This window comes from Canis aureus, chromosome 16 (assembly GCF_053574225.1).
Source record: "Canis aureus isolate CA01 chromosome 16, VMU_Caureus_v.1.0, whole genome shotgun sequence".
In the NCBI taxonomy this organism is placed as follows: Eukaryota; Metazoa; Chordata; class Mammalia; order Carnivora; family Canidae; genus Canis; species Canis aureus.
In genome coordinates, this window is record NC_135626.1 from 25,061,509 (window position 1) to 25,077,923 (window position 16,415).

Consider the following 16,415-nt stretch of genomic DNA (forward strand, 5'->3'; position numbering starts at 1 on the left):
TCTTAGTCTTTCCCTATTTTTATGACCTGGTCAATCTTGAGTTCTGGCCAGATATCCTGTAGAATTCTCCCAACCTGGCTTTGTCTGATTTTTTCTCATTATTGGGATAATTTTTTTTTTTTTTTTTTTTTTTTTTTTTTTTTTTTTTAAGAATACAGCAGAGATGGGGGCACCTGTTTGGCTCAGTAGGTAGAGCATGCAACTCGATCTCAGGGTTATGAGTTTGAGCCCAATGTTGGGTGTAGAGATTACTTAAAATAAAAATCTTAAAAAACAACAATAATATTGCAGAAATGAAGTTCTCTTCTTTTATTTATTTATTTATTTATTTATTTATTTATTTATTTATATATTTATTCATGATAGACACAGAGAGAGAGAGAGAGAGAATGAGAGAGGTAGAGGGAGAAGCAGGCTCCATGCAGGGAGCCCGACCTGGGACTCGATCCCTGGTCTCCAGGATCGTGCCCTGGGCCAAAGGCAGGCACTAAACCCCTGCGCTACCCAGGGATCCCTCTTCTTTTTCTTTTTTAAAGATTTTATTTATTTATTTTAGAGAGAAAGAGAGTATGAACGGGGAGAGGGGCAGAGGAGGAGGGAGAGGGACAGAATCTGAAGGAGATTCTGAGCGCAGAGCCCTATGTGGGACTCGATCTCATGACCGAAGATCATAACCTGAACCGAAATCAAGAGTCGGATGTTTAACCAACTGAACCACCCAGGTACCCCTGAAGTCTTCTTCTCATAACACATCATATATGGGAGTACATGATACTCACATGACATCATTGGTAATGTTAACCTTCATCACTAGGTTAATGCAGTGTTTCCCAGGCTTCTCCACTATCTGTTACTGCCATTCCATTTCCCTACTCTCTCCTTTATTTTTTTTAAGATTTCATTTATTTATTCATAGAAACAGACAGAGAGAGAGAGACAGAGGCACAGGCAGAGGGAGAAGCAGGCTCCATGCAGGGAGCCTGATGTGGGACTTGATTCAGGGTCCCCAGGATCAAACCCCAGGCTGCAGGAGGCGCTAAACCACTGCGCCACCGGGGCTGCCCTACTCTTTCCTTTAGATAGCTCAACTTTTGTTGGACATCACAAAACATTTTGTAAGAGAGTAGGGTAATTGTATAAGGGCCTTAGATTTTATGGATTTATCCAGAACATTCCTAATTCCAGCAGGAGTCAAAAAACACAAAACTCTTCTCAAAGTATATAGGAACTAGAGGAATATAGTCTCTGAACTACGGGAATAAGCCAAAGTGTATTATATTAATATCCACTGGTTAAGCAGTGGAATATTACATAGCTATATAAATTTCAACATAATTGAATGTAATCCATTGGCAACCAAGACTCCTAGCTTTTTAACATCTAGAGAAAATTGGTTTGGGTCACCAATCTATGAACCATGGAAGTCTAAAGTGAGTTTCTAGTTTTCTCTACAAATTCCCAGGAATTGATGTCATCACAGTGGTCATTTCTGATCGTGTTTCTTCCCTTTGCCCCATTTTTGCCTCTGTACCATATCTTGTTGCTGCCCCTTATCTCTCACTGGCAGCCTGGGCCCAAAATAGGATAGCCTGGCTTCTCTTTGCTTCATCTCATTCTAAAACAGACACAAATCTAAAGCTGTTGAGTAGGGTAGACACAGAGGGTCCTAATGAAATGTTGCATCTCATACCTTATGGAAAACAGATACAACCCATATTCATCCTGTGGGCCACTCTTCCCCAGGCATGCCTCATTGGAAGTGTCATACCCAGCTACTGAGCCTCCACCTCATCCCATGGTGACTCAACCTCTCATCTTATCTCTGTAGTGCTCCCCTCTCTCTTCCTCTGGCTTCTGACATCCTTTTCTAGGTCAAAAGCAAAACCAAAGGCCAAATTCTTCTCATTTTCTCTTTCAAAGCAGCTTCACTACCTCTGTTTCGTGATAAGGCTCCTGCCTTAGCCTCAGATCTTACCTTATGCCCTCAGCTAGTGAAGTTGTTTCCTTTCCTAAAAGTAATTCTGGTGCTCACTGTTAAGATAACATTTTCTCCATTTATCATGGGAACAGCCATCCATTCATTCACTTATTCAACAAACATTTATTGAGCTCCTGCAATAGAGATTTGGAGGATAGAAAGCTAATTTGAGCAGGATTCTGTCCTCAAGGAGCTCATGGTCTACAGTGAAAGGTAAATACTAACCAAACACTTCTTATGTGTCAGGCACACTGATGCGCCCTTTCTGGTTTTTTGTTTGTTTGTTTGTTTTATTTTTATTTTTTAAGATTTTATTTATTTATTCATGAGAGACACTCAGAGAGAGAGGCAGAGACATAGGCAGAGAGAGAAGCAAGCTCCATGCAGGGAGCCTGACGTGGGACTCGATCCTGGGACTCCAGGACTACACCCTGGGCCAAAGGCAGATGCTTAACCGCTGAGCCCTGATGGGCCCTATCACCTGAAGAATTTAAAATTTTAAAAAAATTAAAAAAAAATTTTTTTAAATTTTAATTAACATACAACATTGTATTAATTTAAGGTGTACAACATAATGATTTGATGTATGTATATATGCTGAAATGATCACCACACTCAATTTAATTACCTCCATCAACTTACACAATCAGAGGCACCTGGGTGGCTCAGTGGTTGAGCAGCTTCTTTAGGCTCAGATCTTGATCCCAGGGTCCTGGGATTGAGTCCCTTATCAGGCTCCCCGCAGGGAACCTGCTTCTGTCTCTGCCTCTCTCTGTGTGTCTCTCATGAATAAATAAAATCTTTAAAAAAAAAATGCTCTGAAGTTATGTTTGCCATTCTGTGGTGTTATTTTGATATCCTGATATTTTTAAAGCACATAAAGCCCCAATTAAAACACTGCTACAAAAAAACCACAACCAAAACAAAACAAAAAAACCCAAAGTGAAATTAAACTAGGGCTCCATAAATGGAAAACTATAGTAAACAGCAGATAAGAGTGAAGAAAAAAGAACCAACTATTTTTGAGAAATATTTTGAGAGGAGAGAGATGAAGAGACGCTCCTGATCAGCATACAGAGAGGTACTATATCCTGCCAAGGTGAGAGGGAAAGGTGTCACGCCAGCAGGCTCCATCCTGACAGGTTCTTACCCTCAGGTTAGTGCAGGAGGAGCTTCCTTCCTACTGGTGAGGGAAGGGCGCAGGCTGCTGGCAGGGGGTGCAATACTTCAGCTTTACTGGACAAAGCAAGGATCTCACTGGCCTTCTCCTCAGTCACTGGTTTCTTGAGTCAGGTCTGAAATATGGTTAGTAAGACTTAAAAACCCCCTTGTCTTCTTCCTTTATCCTGTTTCTCTCTAGATCAACTGTGTTTCTGGCATTTTTCACATTACCTCCATTTGAGAGCTTCCATGAGCTCAGATGTAAAGACCCACCTGAAAACTACTGCTAAGAAGTAGGTTAGACCTCTTAGATCATTGATTCTTAACCTCTTTAGGGCTACAGACCTCTCTGATTGCTGATGAAGACTATGATTCTCAACATAGAACTCGCTAGTTAAGAGTTTCAAAGGGTTTATTGACTCCCTCAGGCCTATCAGTGGACCTCATGTTAAGAGACTCTGTCTTGGGTAGTGATAAGAGTCCCTCGTGGCCTTGGATTAGGGATACCTTGGCCCTCAGCTGGGAACTGTCACATTTCCTCCAGACCCAGCACTTCAGCTATGGTAGGAATTTGAATGGTCCTCCTTTTCTTGGAGACTTGATACAATTCTAATTGGATAATTCAGAGCAAGATCAAGAGGTTTCTTTTGGCAATGCTAAGATATTCTTGGATTTCTTATTAAAGAAAGGGATAGAGAGAGAGTTCTTTAGGGGAATAAAAAGTCTGAGTCACTCTTAAACCCAGAGAGAGATATGGAAAGAGATCTTCAAGTCTATGAGGGGAAGTGTAGGCAGTAGATGCCAAGAGTCATTTTCCCTGTCCACTGAATTTAGGGCATACAACAAGATTTTGGTCACTAGAGGGTAGGGGTGAGACATGATCATTATGAAACTGGCCCATACCATCAAGGAATATACCAACCTTCATAGTGGAGGGTGAACAAATTAACATCCTTTTTTTTTTTAATTTTTTTTAAATAAATCTTTTTATTTTTTTAAAGATTTTATTTATTCATGAGACAGAGAGAGAGAGAGAGAGAGAGAGAGACAGGCAGAGAGAGAAGTGGGCTCCCTGCAGGGAGCCAGATGTGGGACTCGATCCCGGAACTCCAGGATCACTCCCTGAGCCAAAGGCAGACGCTCAACCGCTGAGCCATCCAGGCGTCCCTTTTTTTAATAAATCTTTTTATTTTTTTTTTAAGATTTTATTTATTCATGAGAGACACACAGAGAGAGAGAGAGAGAGAGAATTAACATCCTTAACCTCACCTTCTCCACTGCACCTGCCTGAGGTACACGGCACATAGAGGTTTTTTTTTTTCTTTTAATTAAATATTGGAAGAATAACTCAGTTCAATGAGTTGACTTGCCCTATAGTGTCATTTTATGCTAACCAATTGTATTTAGAAGAATGTCTCCCAAAGGCGATGGATTTTTGTTTTAATGTTGAGTGTTGAGTCATTCCTAGCTGCTGGTAGGCTCAATTGTCTCTTCAGGCTACTCCCTATGGTTGATAATAAAACCATTATGGGAATAGGGCAGGCATCTGGAGTCTAGGACTTGTTGGAGGCTCTGGGAGGGAAAAGAAGTGGAGTGGGATGAGGGAGCAGGCAGGGACAGATAAACTTTGAAGTTCTTAGCTTCTTCTGAATCATAAATATTATTTGGGGCAGGGGGAGGAATAGATATATAATATCTATATCTATATTTAACTCCTTGTTCCTTTTTTCTACTGTTTTCTTCCAGTCTTGGACCATAATCATGTCGACTTATCTGAGTTATAGTATAATACTCTTTTGTGTTGTGTTTTTAAACTTATCATTATATAACATTTTTAATGATGTTATTTATTCCTTGTGAGTAACTTTTAAAAACAGACTCAGCTCTCCTTTTTTTTCTGACTGTAATGTAAAGCATATTCATTATTTTTAAAAATGCAGACAATATGCAAAAAAAAAAAAGTGAAAAATCACCCTTTATATTTTGAAGTGTACCCTTCAAGCCTTTTTTCTTTTCTTCCTTTTTTTTTTTAAGACTTTATTTATTTATGAGAGACACAGAGAGAGAGGCAGAGACACAGGCAGAGGGGGAAGCAGGCTCCATACAGGGAGCCCGATGCGGGACTCCATCCCGGGACTCCAGGGTCATGCCCTGGGCCAAAGGCAGGCGCTAAACCGCTGAGCCAAGAATCCCCCCGAAGCCTTTATTCTATGCATATATAAATACATACTTTCAAAAATGGAAACATACCACAAATGCAGTTTTGGTTCTTGTTTTCCACATCATTCAGTAGAGATATAAAGTAGTAATGTAAAAAAAATTTTTAATAATTAGTATTTCAACAGTATTTTAAAAATTTATTTACTATCTGGTAGAGCAGTATTTTTTTAAAGGTTTTATTTACTTATTTATTCATGAGAGACACAGAGAGAGGCAGAGACACAGACAGAGGGAGGGGAGGCTCCCTGCAGGGAGCCGGTTGCGGATTCGATTTCCGGCCCCAGGATCACGCCCTGAGCCAAAGGCGGACGCTCAACCGCGGAGCCACCCGGGCGTCCCAGTAGAGCAGTATTTTTAAGTATTGGTGTTCGACAGTTTACTCACCCTTTCCTACAGATGACACTTCAGTTGTTTCCAAATCGTCACCACTGTAATAGTCCTAAGAAATACATCATCCTTCCTTAGGACCAATTCCTAGAAGTAGAATTTGTGGGCCCAAGGGAATGTTCATTTAACAATGTGCATCGTTCCCAGTAGAAGTGTGTAAGAGAGCCCCCTTTTTCCTTACTCTTGCCGATATAATTTTCCTTCCTAGCAGCGGCAAGATAGTCCGGGTGTAGAGCTCAGACAACGGAGCTTCCAGTTTGGAGGAGGGCCAGTCCCCCCGCCCCGCGCCCCCCGCGCTCCCCAAGGTCCGGGCCACAGGGTCCCTGTCATGAGCGGGTACGGCCGCCAGATGGCGAGAGGGAGGCCCTCGCGGGGCGGGGCGGGGCGCGGCGGGGAGCCCAGCCCGCTCCGGGGGCCCAGCGGGTCCGACCCAGTACCTGCGGAGGCAGGGGGCCGGGACCCCGGGCCTAGAGGACACGAGGCCAAGGGCCAGGACGCGGAGCTCAGCGTCCCCGCAGAGAAGACGGAGTCGAGGAGGCCGAGGCTCCCCGGTCCCCGCGGCGCCGCCGCCGCCGCCCCGCCGTGCGCGCCCAGGGAGGAGCCAGCGGGCGCCGCGGCCGCGTGGGGGGCGAGGTCGCGGCTGGGGCTCCGCACCCCGGAGAGCCCCGAGGAGCTCCCGGCTGGGCGGGCCTGGGAGGCGCCGGGACTCCGGCGGCAGCAGCGACTCTCCGGGCCTCAGATCCCGGGGGGACGGGCGAGAGCAGCCTGGATCCCACCGAAAGCCCCGCGCCCCACTTGGTGGCCGCGGACCTAAGGCAGGTCCCCGACCTCGATGCGTCTCGGCTCCTCTTCTGTGCAACGGGATCGCCGCTGGCACCCACCTCAGGGAAGGCTGTTGTGAGGATTAACTGAGATAATACACGGTAGCTTGTATTTTTTTGCACCCGTCCTAAAAACGCTACCCCCCTCAACCGACGCCAGGCGCCGCGGGCTTACTAACTTCCTGGAGGCTGCAGAGGAACAAAAGATCCGTTTCAGGAGAGACGTACTGGATTCCATTTTCTCCGTGCACTTTCTAGGCCTTTGTCGCCAAACTAGAATGAAGTGTTAGAAACCATGGCTCTCATCTCGGGGACCCCGCGGTGTACCCCAGGAGTCATGGATGGTGCACACGCAGGAAACTTATTTCAAAGGTCTTACCAGGGTTCACCACCACGGGCCTCTGACATTCTCCTGGGAGCGGGGGTGCCGTCTCCCACCCCCCTGGCCAGCGGTGAGCTCTGACAAAGTCCTGTGTCTGCCCAGCACATCCTACTCACTTCCCCAGGCGGGTTCCCAGTTGAAGGAGTTGGCTGGCGGCCACCCCTGAGAATGAGGGTTGGGGAGGGGGAGGGGAACCTGGCTCTGTGTTGGCAGTTGCCATGGTTTTGCTCTGAGTTCTGGAGCCAACCTGCCCACTCCCAGAGACACTCAGGTCACAGAAGCAGTAGGTCAGAAGCCTGAGGGAACAGAAGGACTGCCATTCTGGAGTCCACCAGTGCACCTGTTGAGACGGAGGCCTCCTGTGGGCGAGGGGCTGAAGGGGACAAGCCATTAAAGGTGAAGTAGGGCTAAGGATGTGAGGGAGAGGAGAAAGGGGAGTCCTTGGTGGGGGGCTGGTCTTGGAAAGCAGAGAACATGATGGAAAGATGGTGATATACACGAGTCAGCACGAGACAGAAAGAACAAGAGGATGTTAACTCCTTCAAACATATTTATCAAAGACATAGATTCCTGGCAAAATGATTGTTGGTTATGGAGACAAAAGTGCTCAAATGTGTCTGCACATGAGTGTGTACACTTGCCTTAGGGTCTGCGTGCATGGTTGTGTGGTGTGAGTGGTGTATTGGTGGAGTCGATCCGCTCGAGCGCCTCCTCTCTCTGGGGCCTGGAGCAGTCGAACTTCCATACTCTCTCCGTTGACCTCTCTCCCTTTCCCTGGTCTCCACCTCCAGAGCGATCTGGGCCTGGATCTTTCTTGTTCCCCCTGAACACAGGCAAGAGGGGATTAATGCTTATTTTTCTGAGAGGCTTTTGAAAGGTCAGGTGCAAATCCTACCGTGTCAGTCTAATCCTGTGCTCTGACTGCAAGTATTATTTCATAGTCACTTTATCTTCCTTAATTTTTAGCTTTTTTCTGGCCCCACTTTTGCTGTCAGAAAGCTTTTTCTCATTACCATCACTGTCATGTGCTTTTCTGAGTGCCCATTACCATGGCTGGATACTAGAGGTTAAAGGCAGGCCTGGGACTTGGGCACTCACTAAATGTTTGCTGAATGAAGAAGTAAATGACTCCCTGCTCATTCCCCTCAAGGAGTTCCTTAAATCTCTTGGTGCCTCAAAGGGTTCTTATCTGTAACCAGGGATAAGGATATCTCACTTTGCAGAATTTGTGGGAGAACAAAATGAGTTCATGTTTATCAAATGCTTTGCAAAATTAGCTACTATACTGTGCTATAATTATTATAAAAGAAATGGGTAGGGCATTCTAGGTTTTCTAAGCAGGGATCTTCAGGAATGGGTTTCTTTGTGAAGGGCTTGTTTGCCTCAGGGCTGGACCAAGGAAGAGGTCCTAGAGAAAAGGGAGAAGGGCGTTGGCTGGAATTTGGACCACCGGTTGCCTAGCACTGCCCCTTAGGAGCACTCACTTAAGCCCCGACCCCCCCCCCCCCCCCGACTGATCACTGCCCCCTGCCTCCTCCCAGGTGACAGATGTACACCTCTTAGAGAAGAGCTCCAGCACCAACCGCACTGGAGACTCACTTGTACGCCATGCCAAGGGCCTGGGCCAGGACACCTTCAAAATTGTAAGTAAGGGACTCTGTCCCTCCTCCCTGTCCCTCCCCCAGAGACAGAAATTGGAAGGCCTCAACCCATAGTTTACTGTCCACTTGTCGTGCTTTTGGGAAGGAAGTGGGGTAAAACCTTGACTAGAGTCTCCTTACCTAACTCACTTAACACTTCCTGGCCCAGAAGGGCTGCTGTTTACCTGGGACTCCCCATCTGCCTCTTCTCTCCTATAGTCCCTCACTTCATTTGTTGCTTCCTCAGTGTAAAGAATATCTAAGGCCACTGAAGAAGTTCCTGCGAAAGTTGAACCTGCCCAAGGACCTTCCCCAGAAGAAGAAGCTAAAGTACATGAAGCAGAGCCTGGTGGTCCTAGGGGACCACATCAACACCTTTCTGCAGCACTACTGCCGAACCTGGGAAATCAAGCACTGGAGGAAGTAGGGCGGCCTCCTTGCTCTTCCCACTATACCCCTTCCTGGGTCATGCCCCACCCACGCCCTTCCATTCAAGGACACACCTCAGTCAAAATCTTTGAGTCCTTCATCTTTATGTGAAAGTGTCAGGATCCTGGAGTGAGCATGGTGAAAAAGGGGTGGAGAGAACAGTCCTTTAGTTATTCAGGGCAGTGCTGATTCATGGCAGCTTGCATACACAGTGGACAAAGAACTCTCCTGACCCTGTGGAGAATAACCTCTGATGGAACAACTGCTGTGTGGTGTGGGTGTCCATCACCAGGATGGGATATTCAAGGTTTAGCAAATCTCCATCTCTCCATGTGTCCAACCAAATCCAAGGAAGCAGCATGTGACCCATTTCTCCCTGGGTGGGTCCTGAACACAAGACAAATACTGAAGGGCAAAGGGGGCTGTGCTCTGCCTCCCTTAGCCGTGGTTTCTCCCCTGCAGGATGCTCTGGCGATTTGTTTCTCTCTTCTCAGAATTGGAGGCAAAACAGCTTCGCAGGCTCTACAAGTACACCAAGAGCAACCAGACGGCCAAGCTCCTGGTGAGGCGCTCAGGAAAGCTCCTCCCGGGCCCAGCTGAGGGTTGGCTGGTGTGTTCTTGGATTATGGGGGGAGGCCTGGGGCTGAGGGGGCCCTCTGATAACGCCAGCATCCCTCTGCTCATTTCCACACTGCCTCAGGAAGACCCCACTACCCCTATCTTTACCCCTGCAGGGGATCAAATGGGGCTGAAGAGGGCAGAGGCTTAGCTTCATGTTCTTGATACATATTCACTCTCCACACCCACACCCTGATGGTAACAGGTGCAGGGACATTCCTGAGGAGCTATGGGTGGGGATGGCAGAGTCGGGGCAGAAGGGCACAGCCAGCTTGGGGAAGGCTCCAATGACTATCAACAGAGCCTGGCCTGGCTTTGTTCAAAAACAGTCACTCTCAAACATTCTGGTCTCAAGTCATGGTCACCCTCTTAAAAGCTATCGAGAAGCCCCAAAAGCCCAAAAGCATTTATGTTGGTTATATCTATTGATATTTGCCCTAATTGAAATTGAAACTAAAGAAAAAATTCAAATATGTACTTACTAATCCATTTAACAATAAAAACAAGGAGCCCATTGCATTTTAACATAGATCATTTTTACAAGAAATATCTATATTTTCCAAAACACAATTTAGTGAGCGAGAAGAGTAGCACTGTTTCACATTTTCGCAAACTTCTTCAGTGTCTGTCTTAGTAAAAAATAATCCTTTCTGCAATCTCTTAAGATCAGTGATTTGACTGAAAAAAAACCCAGCCTGTACAGATAGATGTATATTTAGAGATGAGAGGAGAATTCTATTAGCCTTGTCACATAGTCGTGGATATTTTTCCTTGATACCAAAACTCAGCAAGTGGCAGCTACTTAGTAGCAATGTGGAATCTGAAACCAAATCAATGAGGAAGACACAGGAGGCTCAGTGGTTGAAAGTCTGCTGTCACGCTCAGTGCGTGATCCTGGGGTCCTGGGATCAAGTCCCACATGGGGCTCCTTGCAGGGAGTCTGCTTTTCCCTCTGCCTATGTTTCTGCCTCTCTCTCTCTCTGTCTCTCATAAATAAATAAATGAAACCAAATCAATGAATTTTAAAATATATAAATATTTTTAGTTTCAGGTTTACAGAAAATATGGATAGAAAGTACAGAGATTTCTCATCTAATATCCCCTCCTGCTCCCATTATTAGCATTTACATTAGAGAGGCACATTTATTACATCAGTGAGCCAGTATTGACCCATTATAAAAGTTCACATTATTAAAGTTCATAGTTTACATTAGTGCCCACTCTTTGTGTTGTACATTCTATACTTTTTTTTTTAAGATTGTATTTATTTATTTGATAGAGATAGATAGCAAGAGAGAGCACGAGTGGGGAGGAGAGGGAGGAGCAGGCTCCCTGATGAGCCAGGAGCCTGATGTAGGACCCCATTCCAGGACCCTGAGATCATGACCTGAGCCAAAGGCAGACACTTAACTGAGGCACCCAGGTGCCCCTTATAGGTTTTGACAAATGCATAATGACACATATCCACCATTACAATATTATACAGAATAGTTTCACTGCCTTAAAAACCCTTTGCTCCACGTATTCACCCCTCCACTCTTTCCCTTCAAACTCCTGGCAACCATTGATCTTTTTACTATCTCAGTGTTTTTGCCTTTTCCAGAATGTCATACAGTTGAAATCATATATAAAGTATGTAGCTTTCTCAGATTTTATCAATGACCTCTTCACACTGGGTTACATTAGAATCCATTGGTTTCTCTCTTGCACTTTGAATAGACCCCACTTTTCAGGGGGTCAGTGAGGTAAAAATATTTCAGGGGCCCCCATGGGTTCACAGAGCACACTTTGAGGATCACTAGTTCAAAATAATAATCATAGGTAACAGTTTCTATGTGCCAGGCACTTTATGTTCCCTCCTGTAATCTTCAAAAGTAACCCAACATGGTAATTAGAATTAGTGTCCACAGTGTGTAAATGAAGATGTCAAACGCAGAGAGTTAAAATAACATAACCCAGACCACATAGCAAATGGAGGGAAGACCTGGGTTCAAATGTAATCTTGCTCAGAGGAAAGCCCTGCTCTAACTACGGCACCCCACTCTAGCTGTGCAGCTTTAACCAAAGCCTTTCCCCCTCTGGGTCTCTGTTTTTTCCTCTGAACATGAATGGGTAGATCGTTTCAGTGAATCTTCTGAATATGAGGTGTCATTTTAGTGATTTCTCGATTTCACTGGCCAGGAAAATTTCAAAAAATATTTTTAGGCTCTCAATTTTAATTTTGCCAAGGACTTTTTTTTTTTAATTAAAGATTTTACTTATTCATTCATGAGACACACAGAGAGAGGCAGAGACACAGGCAGAGGGAAAAGCCAGGCTCCCTAGGGAAGCCTGATGCAGGACTCAATCTCAAGATCCCAGGATCATGACCTGAGCCAAAGGCAGATGTTCAACCATTGAACCACCCAGGTGCCCCTGCCCAGGACTTTGAAACAAATACCATTGTTTCATTACAAACAAGCACATGAGACACCATAACTCTAGGCCAACAGACACATGAAAAGATGCTCAACATCACTCAACATCAGGGAAATACAAAATTACAATGAGATGGCACTTCACACCTGTCAGAATGGCTAAAATTAACAACACAGGAAAAAAGAGGTGTTGGTGAGAAAGTGGAGAAAGGGGAACCCTCTTAACACTGTTAAGGGAATGCAAACTGGTGCAGCTACTCTGGAAAACAGTTTAGAGTTTCCTCAAAAAGTTAAAAATAGAGCTACCCTACAACCCAGCAATTGCACTACTGGGTATTTACCCAAATGATACAAACAGTGATTCAAAGGGGTACCTGCACCCCGATGTTTACAGCAGCATTATCAACAATAGCTAAATTATGGAAAGAGCCCAAGTGTCCATTGACTGATGATGTATATCTATCTATCTCACAATCTCAGCCATCAAAAATAATGAAATCTTGCCATTTGCAATGACATGTTTGGAGCTAAAGTATATTATGCTAAACAAAATAAGTCAGAGAAAGACAAATATCATGATTTCCCTTATGTAGAATTTAAGAAAACAGATGAAAATAAGAGAAGGGGAAAAAAAAGAGGGAAGCAAACCATAAGGGACTCTTAATTATGGAGAACTCTTAACTATGGAGCTGTAGACAAGTATAGCAACCGAGAGTTGCTGGAGGGGAGGTAAGCAGGGGCTGGGTTAGATGGGTGTCAGGTATTAAGGTATTGTTATGAGCACTGGGTGTTGTATGTAAGTGATGAATCACTAAATTCTACACCTAAAACCAATATTACACTATGTTAACTAAATTGAATTTAAATAAAAAATCAAATAAGAGAGGCCCTATATATAACTTTAAAAAGAGATGGGGGACATATATCAAAGTAAGGAACCACTCAAGAAGACACAGTTGGCAGCCTGGCCTGCATGTCCCCCACGGTCCTTTCTCTTCCCCCATCTGTGACCGGTTCCTTCCGCTGGCTAGGCAGGGGTGAGGCACAGCCAACCACAGTAATTTCCTAACAAGGGCAGGGCTGGGCCTCTGGAAGGTGGAGCTGTCTCTCCTCCACACTCTCCTCAACGTTATGGGCCCATTGCAGGTGGCGGTCTGCCCCTTGGACGCCCCGGAGAGCTCCTTGCTGGCGGACCAGGAAGACAACCTGCCCAAGCTCTGCAGTGCCTGGGGACTGCACAATAACATCAGCGGCATGAAGGAGAGGCTGTCCAAGATGCAGGCTCCCCACGGAGAGGCCTCTCTGTTGGGGGAGCTCACATCCCTGACCCGGGTCAGGAAAGGTAATGCCCTTAAGTTGGGGGCGCGCCTGGAGGAGGGGCCTTGTTATGGTGCAGCCAGATGAGCTCCCCTTTCCATCTTTACCCTGCATTTCCCTCTCTATTTCTCCTTCCCCCTCTGCACTTTGTTTTCTCTTTTTTTTTGTCCCCCTCCCTGCAGGTATGCTTATCATAACAAGTTTGCAATGTATAGATAAGCATAAATCAGGAGACAGGAAAAGTCACCCACCACTCAAAGGCCACAACTGTTAAGAGTTTAGAGTTTCTTTCAGTGTTCTGTAGGATTTCCCTCCCGAGGTCTCCATACATACTATTTTGGATCCTGCCTTTTTCAGTTAAGGATTCAACTTAACCGAAGGTACTTTCCTGTAGGACTGGAAGCAGAGACTGTTTCTAGCAGCCAAGAGTGGGGATTCTCAGGAATTGTCCCAGCAGTGGCAGGATGCCCACTCTCAGTGTCAGGTGGGATATGGGCTAAGGGAGCGTTTCATTCCCACAGTGCGGAGAAAGTCAGATGGCCTGGGCATGGCCTTCCCAGCAGCCTTGGTCTCTGCCATGACTGCACTGCTTGGCCCTCTGGGTAGAGGCTGTGGGGTTAGGGGACAGAGATTCTTCGGGTAGGGGTCCCAGCCAAAATTGGAACCTATGAAGTCCCCTCCTGTGCACTGATATTGGAGCCACGTACTCCTCACTCTTCTGGATCTGGCTTCTGGGACTACAGTTAGCTAGCTGGTCTTACTTAGCTACTGGGGGAGGAAGTGAAGGCAAACTGGCCTAGAATCTTAAAATGTGGTCCTAAATTGGCCCTAGGTGTTCCTCTGAGAGGCTGGCTGGACTGATGCAGGTCAGCAGCTCTCTGGGCCTCTGCCACCGGTCACAGCTACCCCGAGTGGAATAGCAGGAGTGAGAACAGGGCAGGGGCAGTGGGCATGAGTCAGACAATTACTGAGGCCCAGAACCCTCTCTGGGCTCTGTGAGGGCCCTTGGCCCTGCTGCCTACAGTTTAAATTGAGGAAGCAAAATATACAGTGGGATGAAAGCCAGTCCATCCTTTTTTAAAAAGATTTTATTTATTCATTTATTTGAGAGAGACAGAAATCATGAGTGAGGGGGGAGGGGCAGAGGGAGAAACAAACTCCCCATTGAGCAGAGAGCCTGATGCAGGGCTCAATCCCAGGACCCTGGGATCATGACCTGAGCTGAAGGCAGATGGTTAACTGACTGAACCACTCAGACACCCCATGCCAAGTCATTCATGAATCAGATAAAGAAAGTGAGCTTTGGGCTTTGGGGCCAGCCTATCCCCATACCAGGTGCTTGGCATCTCTTTATTTACCTAACCCTAACCCCTGCAGCATTCACAGGAGATGGGTATTACTACTCCCCTTTTACAAAGGAGCAATCCGAGGCCATAGGGCAAAGGGTAGGACAGGCTGGTTAAAGGAGGTTACTCTGGGACAGGCTTTAAATAAAGGGTAAAGGGGGTGCCTGGGTGGCTCCATTTTAGGGTCCCTGCTCAATTGGGAGTCTGCTTCTCCCTCTCCCTCTGCTCCTCCTCTCCCCCCTTCCTCTCCCCCATCCCTCTCCCCCAAACCCCCTCCCCCCGCCCCACTCATGCTCTCTCGCTCTCTCTCTCTCTGTCTCTTTCTCTCAAATAAATAAATCTTTTTAAAAATTTAAAAGATCAAAGATAAAAAAGAAAGGGAAAAGGAGAAGGAGAAGAAGGGGGGAGGGAGGGAAAGAGGAAAGGTGTGTACAGAGGTGAGGGGTGATGAGCACACAGTCTGGGCCTGGAGGTGAATGGAAGAGCAGGTTGCAGAAGTGCAGGATGGGGAATAATAGGAAAAAGCCTTGGATGGGTTTTTATGTAATTCTTAAAATAACATTTTGTTCCTAAAAACATAAGCATAGCATAGAAAATAAGATAATATTGATAAGTAAAAACAAGAATATATAAACATCACATTGTCCTCGCTACTGCTAGCACTTTCCAGATGTTTTTTTATGCATGTCCTGGGAAGTAGGGCATGAAATCTGAGCTGGGTGTGGGGAGGACTCAGAGTCAAGAAATGTGGTCTAGTCCTGACTGTGCCCCAACTTGCCTAGGGCTTTGGGCTGGGTGGACTCTGTGCTTAGGTGAGATCCCTCATCTGTAAATGGGGGTGATACCATCTTCCTACGCCGCAGGGTTCCTGTGAGGAAAGAGGAAGGGACTATGTTGCAAGTGAAGATAACATTTTGTTACTCTTCCTTTCTGTCCCTACCACACCCCCTAAATGTCACAGGCTGAGATTCTCTTACGATTTGTGATGTTATCAGGACTCTTTCACCTTCCCTTTTCAGGTTCTCTAAGGAAACTTCCTCACAAAACAAAACCCAAGAGAAAGCGGATTGAGGAAGCCCCGGAGACCCCAGAGACCTGCCCATAAGAACTGCCAGCCGGGACAGAAGGCCAGCGTGTCCTGGCTCCCAGACCACTTGTCTTCAACACCCCTGCATCCTGGGGGCTGGAGACCAGTGGGGGGAAAGAAGAAAACTGTCTTTGTCAAAAGGATGCTCAAGTCTTAGTTATGTATAAAGGGGGCAGGAAATAAACATCCTTTAAGACAGTTCTACCTTACTTGGCTAACAATCATTATTCATTCATTTTTTAAATTTTTATTTAACTTTTTTTTTAATTTTTATTTATTTATGATAGAGAGAGAGAGAGAGAGAGAGAGAGAGGCAGAGACACAGGCAGAGGGAGAAGCAGGCTCCATGCACCGGGAGCCCGACGTAGGATTCGATCCCGGGTCTCCAGGACCGTGCCCTGGGCCAAAGGCAGGCGCCAAACCGCTGCGCCACCCAGGGATCCCTAAATTTTTATTTAAAAAAAAGATTGTATTTATTTTTTCGACAGAGAGAGAACACAAGCAGGGGGAGTGTGAGAGACAGAAGCAGGGGCTCGATCCCAAGACCTGAGCCGAAGGCAGACAGACACTTAACTGAGCAACCAGGCACCCCCATTCATTCATATTTTAATT

The 16,415-nt window shown here is 45.9% G+C and overlaps 1 protein-coding gene and 1 long non-coding RNA gene across 2 annotated transcripts; one reads left to right on the forward strand and one right to left on the reverse strand.

Annotated features, from left to right (window-relative positions):
* Nucleotides 1-370: 370 nt before the first annotated feature.
* On the reverse strand, nucleotides 371-7,183 carry LOC144286189 (uncharacterized). The gene is made up of 3 exons (XR_013354259.1): nucleotides 6,947-7,183; nucleotides 5,744-6,840; nucleotides 371-3,273 (listed from the first exon to the last, which is right to left on the reverse strand). It is a non-coding gene; the product is annotated as an uncharacterized LOC144286189 (long non-coding RNA).
* A 66-nt stretch (nucleotides 7,184-7,249) lies between these two features.
* On the forward strand, nucleotides 7,250-16,012 carry CHCT1 (CHD1 helical C-terminal domain containing 1; the record flags this gene model as incomplete). The annotated part of the gene is made up of 6 exons (XM_077852352.1): nucleotides 7,250-7,345; nucleotides 8,491-8,592; nucleotides 8,837-9,012; nucleotides 9,481-9,580; nucleotides 13,200-13,395; nucleotides 15,736-16,012. Coding segments are annotated over 6 exons (756 nt in total), but the record flags the coding sequence as incomplete, so codon positions are not given.
* Between the last annotated feature and the right edge of the window lie 403 nt (nucleotides 16,013-16,415).